Source organism: Solanum dulcamara, chromosome 2 (assembly GCF_947179165.1).
Source record: "Solanum dulcamara chromosome 2, daSolDulc1.2, whole genome shotgun sequence".
Classification (NCBI taxonomy): domain Eukaryota; kingdom Viridiplantae; phylum Streptophyta; class Magnoliopsida; order Solanales; family Solanaceae; genus Solanum; species Solanum dulcamara.
Window position 1 is genome coordinate 15,264,827 of NC_077238.1, and position 6,564 is coordinate 15,271,390.

The following is a 6,564-nucleotide window of genomic DNA, read 5'->3' on the forward strand; positions in this document are numbered from 1 at the left end:
TTGCCAGGGTATGAACGAATCAACCAATCATGGATCCAATCCAACCAAGTCCTATAATGTCAGGAAACTAATTTTGGGGAAACATCAGACTTTAATGGTTCAATCCCCTCCTACGTTTGGCGATGTAGTTATTGGGTTTGAGTATGGACTGTACTCTTGCCCAATTAGGTGCTCGATACTCCTTCCAAGGCTCAATGCTCATAAACTCCATCCAATCAAATCATATCGACAAGTCTCATTACAACCTTGTAAACTCGTCAACTCTATCACAATCAAACCTCTCCCAATCATACAATCCGATCAATCTCAATCATATTTTTCAAAATAAATTTAATTCTACATTTATAGCAACATGCAAACATAACCAAACATTTCCTCTATCCATTTAATCAATCTTTGATACTCAACACAACTTCAAGGCTTTGAATCAACAATTTAAGATAAACAACATTATTAGGAAAATAACATCCTTTATCATAATCTACATAGTTATGAAAATCAATAAAACATGTTTAACAACTCGTCTTCATCAACTCATACTCACATGAAGGTTCTTTATAGAAATTTCTTGTCTCAACAACATCAACAAAACAAGAATCACATTAATGGGTGACAAGACTCATTGAGACATAGGCTTATTAAGAAACTCCATTCCTATGGACATTTGACCTCAAAGAAAGAGTAGGGCACATGGGTGAACTCAACTCATGCTTTGAGTAGCCTTACATACCTTAGTGAAGACTTGAATAAAACCTTGATGTTGGGTCTTCAATGGAGAACTCGAATCTTGAAGCTCTTGGAGGCAAATCTTGTTGAAGGAGGATTTGGAGAAGAAGAGAGGAGAGGGAACTTTTTTTAGGGCTTTTCTAGAGAGAGAGAGAGGCTGAAAATATGTTCCCAAAATGGTCAAGGATAATACATATATAATTTGGGACAAATTCCCAAATTGCACTTTCTCCAAAATTCTGAAAAATAGGCTAAAACGCTCCTGGCGCGATAGTGGCGCGTCACGCCATTGTAGTGCCATGTCGATTTGGCCTAAAACCTGCACATCTTTTAGTGGCGCGCCGTGCCAAGGACCAAACTACTGAGGCATGTTCTTGGCGCGATAGTGGCGCATCGCGCCCTTACAGTGCCAAGGCCATATTTTCTGGGTTCTGGAAAATAGGTTTGAAAACCCTGCACACCTCGTAGTGGCGTGCCGTGCCAGGGACCAAACTACTGAGACGTGTTCCTGGTGCGATAGTGGCGCATCGCGCCACTGCGGCGCCAAGCCCAGATTCCCAGCAGTTGCAGCCCAGGCCTAAAATTTCTGTTGTGCTAGTTCGTCTTAGGATCGTCATATCTTTTGACTCCGAACTCCAAAAATTATATTTTTAGTGGCGTTGGAAAGAAGACTCGACGATCTTTAATTTAATAGGTTGTGGGCTACCATATTGTCGTTTTTCAAAAGATAGGGTCGTTAAAAGTCGATCCCTTAAACGAACTCATCCAAAAACTTAGCCACGACGAACCTTTTGTTCTTAGCTTGGTCCTAGGGGTCCTTTGTGACCCCACATCACCTCCAACACTTTCAATTAATCAGGGACTCATCTTAACTCAAGCATATACTTCACAATAAATGAGTTCGACCCTACACGTATACAAGAAAGGTCCGAATCTTAGGGAAAATGTTGGGGGGTGTTACAGAACTTTTCTTTGTTTGGATTTTGAGACTTTTTTTTCCTTCTATGGAGCCTTTCCCTTTCTTCTCTCTACAGCCTGCACAGCCTTATCAGATTCAGTTTTACTCTCACTTTTTCCCTTGGAGACTTTAATGATATTCTCATCAGGGATCAGATCCTCTTCAACTCTGGCTTGTCTCGTTCTCCTACTTTCAGTGGTTCTTGCTTTGTTTTCTTTCATTACATCACTCATAAGCTTTTTTGCAGAAATCTTAGTGGTAGGATGAGGTTTTGACCTCATTCTCTGCGTTTTAGTACTCCTAAGAGATGAGAGATGAGCCTAAGAAGTGAGCCATCCCAGAGGTACTCTTTCTATCAACCTAGACCTGTAGACTTGGCAAAGTATACAATGTACTGTTTGTCGGCTGTCTCTTTCAGTGCATCTGAGTTCTCGCATAGGATCAGGTCCCTCACATGTTCTCCTGGTTTGTAAAATCATCAAAACCATATAACATCAAGACTAACCAGTTGGCATTAGGTTTTAGGGGTTTTAATTGGGAATGTGTTAAATTAACGGGTCACAGTTATTCAGGGTCGAACTGGTCTATTTTAATCTGGGTTGGTTCTTCCATTTTTGAGTCTCCACATGTCCACTCCGTCAAGTTAGGCATATATATGAAATTTTGTTTGACGGTAAGGGCTCATAGAGCCAAATAGTATTACAGTGGACAAGCTTAAACAATAGAAAATAGTAGAAGAGTATATCTGATCCTTTTTCCTCTTATATTTTAATAGCTAAAAGATTTTGAGAGGGAAGTATGATTTTTTTTAATAGAGATATTAGGAGTAAACTTGAATTGTGAAATATGCAATGTAAACTTGCACAACAGAATATGTAATGATGCCTCTGGTTTTTGTAGTTGTTTAATATAGCAGAAGCAAATAATACAGAAAATATTCTCAGAGAAACAAAGTACTCCCTCCGTCTGAATTTGAATGTCTTACTTTGCTTTTTAGTTTGTCCCCAAAAAGAGTGCCTCTTTCTGTTTTTAGTAAAATTTGCAATTCTAACATTCTACGTGAAAAGTTTAAGACCACAAGATTTTAAGAACTACACACATTTTTAATTACTACAAGATTTAAAAGTCTCCCTTTAATTCTTTAAAACTCCACGTCCAGTCAAACTAAGACGCTTAAATTGAAACAGAGAGATCAATAATTACTTTATGCGAACTCAAGAAGAAGTAGAAAATAACAGATTGAACTAAAGTTCTTTATAATGGGGAATTAAGCTTAAATGCAAATTTGTGCAACTCCCAACAATACAATATAATACAAGAGTATAACAAAATACAAAACTAGAGTAACAACATGCTTTAACTCAAGATTATATATTAGGAGTTCCATCTATAGGTGTAGGTGCTGATTCAACTTTTTTACCTCTTTCACTTCTACTATTACCAGCAAATTTCATGCTTGCTTGGTGAAAATCATTCTCTTTTTCCTTTAAACTCCACTCTTTCATGTAGTAGTCTTCCTCTGTCAAGCCTTTAGATGAGGGACCATAAAACATTCCACCCCATTGTGGGAAGTATATAAACAAAATAGGGATAGTGCAACATATAATCATGATACCCATATATGTTATTCCTGTTTCTGTTGAATATCTTGATCCTCTAAAGAAAATTACTTGTGTTAGTACTGCTCCTACGTTTCCACCTCCTCCTGTCATGCCCGAAATTATGCCCAATGATCTATTAGGCAATAAAAAAAATAAAGATGAGGATTAGTCTCTAAACGAGTGACAAGTTGTATGATCTTTATAAAGATTTAAGTTATACTTACTGACATTTCAAGTAATTATTATACAATCTGTGTAGTTTAATTTGTTGTAATAGCTAGGTTCTTGACTTAGAGCATGTTTGGATTGGCTTAAAAGTGGTCAAATCTACTTTCAAGTCATTTTTAGCTTTTAAAAGTATTTAACAAAGTTAAAAATAACTTAAAATAAGTTTTAAATGACTTCAAAAAAAGTTTAAACCAAAAATAATAGGACTATTCCTACTTTTTATTTTTTTTATTTTGACTTAAAAACTATTCTTTTCAATCAATCCAAACAGGATCTTATTATCAAGTAACTAGTTCTACGACAATGGAACCAATTAAAAGAGAACTGCCCTCAGGTCAGCCTCAAGCAAGGACACAAAGATTACGAGTTCGGCCTTGGATCGAACTATCTACCTTCACGAGATAGTGATAAGATTTGCATACACTCTACCCTTCCTACATGCCATCTAGTGAAATGTCATTGAATGTGTTATTGTTGTTGTAAATATATTTTCTCTAGTAACTTGTGGATGAGAACCGACCATTTGATCTACCCACCCAAATCTTCTCCCTTCACCCAAAGGAAAGCTCTGAGACCTGGTCCCTTAAAAGATATTCTTCTTAGGCCGGCCTCGAGGCTTGGAAACAAAGGTTAAGGAGTCGGTCCCGTTTGTCAGGTTTAGGTAAAATTAATTAACTAGATAGAAGAACATACCTTCTTGAAACAAATGGAACAACCCCGAAAGTTAGGCCACAAGCAGCTTGACAAAACACCGAAAACACAAGCATCACAACAATAGAGCCACTTAAAGATTCTACTTTCCCTAATAGAACACAAAGCAACCCTCCTAATGTCTGCACAATCCATAGTACCCAAAGTCTTCCCCTCATACCAAACCTTTTCGCCACGATATCAGACAATATCCCTCCTCCAGGCCTGGAAAATAAGTTAGCTAAACCAAAACTAGCTGCAATAATCCCAGCTGTATGAAGATTCACATTGAACCTATCGAAAAAATACTGCGCAATTATATTGTCCACAGTAAGTTCAACACCAAAACAATATCCATAAGTCAATGCCAAAATCCACCCTCTATAATTTGTAACTGCATGATACAAAACATCTGACATGTTATCTTTATACTTTTCACCAGATTTATGAAGTTTTCCATAATTCCCATCAGGCATATCTTGTCCTAAAAAGAAAACAGCATATGCTGATAAAGCCTGAAACAGAGCAGGTATAAAAAACGCAATTCTCCAAGCAGTAAACTGATTTGCACCAATTTTATGTATAACTGAAAATACTAAAGGCATAATCAACTGTGTAGCGCCTCCACCAAGATTTCCCCATCCTCCAGATATACCATTTGCAGTGGCAACTACATTAGCAGAGAACATGGAGCTCATCCAAAATTGAGTCGAAACAAAAGTAGCTAAAGAAAACCCTGTGAAGAAACGAACAAGAAGGAAAGACGATGGTGAATTTGCTAATGATGTTAAGAAGACTGCTGGTGCAGTTATGAGGATAAGTGCAGATGAAGCAAGTCTTGGACCAAATAAATCACAAGCTGTTCCCATAGCAATTCTTGCAAAAACTGCACCAGAAACAGCTGCAATTCCTGCATTTCCAATGTCAGTTGATGTAAGATCAAGATTGTCACGGATTATTGGGAGAAGGGGTGGAGCAGCAAATGTGGAAACAAAACAAGAAAAGAAAGAAATCCAAGAAAGATGAAATGCTCTCATGTGAGGTGATGAAACAGAGAATATTTTGAATTCAGTGGCTTTATGTTCAGAATCAACTGCCAGAGAAAATTTTTTGTTAACAGATTTAGATTCCAAATCTATATTTTCCATTGTGAAAAATCTAAAGAAAATAAAAATTCAAGAAACGTAACAAGAAACAACTCTTGATATTTCTGATAAGCGTGCATTCAATTGGACCCTTTTCTGGCATATATAGAACCAAAGTCTGAGGGGGTGTTTGGTATGGTGCAATTTTTACTCCCGTTTTAACCGGGGAGGCTCAAGCAGATTGATATTCTAAAGTCAAAAGTCTTAAACTTAATTTTTTTTTAATTGATAATATAATCAATTTTTATTCTAAAATATCTTTTATGAGAAATAGTACTCCAAATATGTCAAATTTGTTCTAATAATTTTTTCATTTTATATGAATTTTATTTTTTCTACAAATAGTATTCAATATTTGTTAAAAAATAATAATTTAGAATCTATTATTATTAAAAAATGAGGACCTCTAATTTGGGGCCTAAAGCACATGCATTTTTTTAACACTGTTGAGTTGCCTCTGGTTCTAGTTTATGAGATATAATTTGATTTGGCATGAAATTAAGAAAGAAGGAAAAATTGTGAAAAATTATGGTCTAAAATAAATAATGATTTGTGATTATAAATTATTTTATTAAGGATAAAATGAATACTTTAAAGTTAAATTGTTATTAAATATTGAAATATGTCATTCTTTTTTAGATTGAGTAAAAAGAAAATTGAATCGTATAAATTGAGACAGAAGAAATAGTTATTTGTACGAGAAAATATTTCCACAAAAAAAAAGGAAAAAGTAAAATGATTTTTATCACTTTTGAGTGAAAATCTAATTTCGTATTGTTCCTTTAACTCCTAATCTAACACTCAGCTATTATTATCAATCTTTAGTGCCCTCAATATTGGAAAAACATTTTAAAGAAAATTACTGGTTAGAAAATACGTCATTTTTTTATCTTGAAAAATGACTTCTATCGTACTAAATATAGACATAACATATGGTAAATTTCAAGCTGTTATTATTTTAATTTGGGATAATTCTGCCTATAGAAAGAGGTTGAAATATGAAATTTGTAATATATTTACTTTTATGATACAAATTTGTGATAGTGATGCTAATCAATAGGGGATGGCATGATACGAAAACTTCAATTCCATAATTTGGTTTACGACTTTTAAAAGTATTATGTCATTATTATATTAAATAATTTGATATAATTTGGTATTTTAAAGTTTGATTTCAGTTATGGTATAGTTAATCAACAATCACAGTTTACTTGAC

At 35.0% G+C, this 6,564-nt stretch overlaps 1 protein-coding gene across 1 annotated transcript; it reads right to left on the reverse strand.

Annotated features, from left to right (window-relative positions):
• Positions 1-2,916: 2,916 nt before the first annotated feature.
• Positions 2,917-5,458, reverse strand: LOC129880375 (high affinity nitrate transporter 2.5). The gene is made up of 2 exons (XM_055954370.1): positions 4,207-5,458; positions 2,917-3,418 (listed from the first exon to the last, which is right to left on the reverse strand). Exons 1-2 carry the CDS (start codon positions 5,349-5,351, stop codon positions 3,052-3,054), a joined length of 1,512 nt encoding a protein of 503 aa, XP_055810345.1. The 5' UTR covers positions 5,352-5,458; the 3' UTR covers positions 2,917-3,051.
• Positions 5,459-6,564: the final 1,106 nt, after the last annotated feature.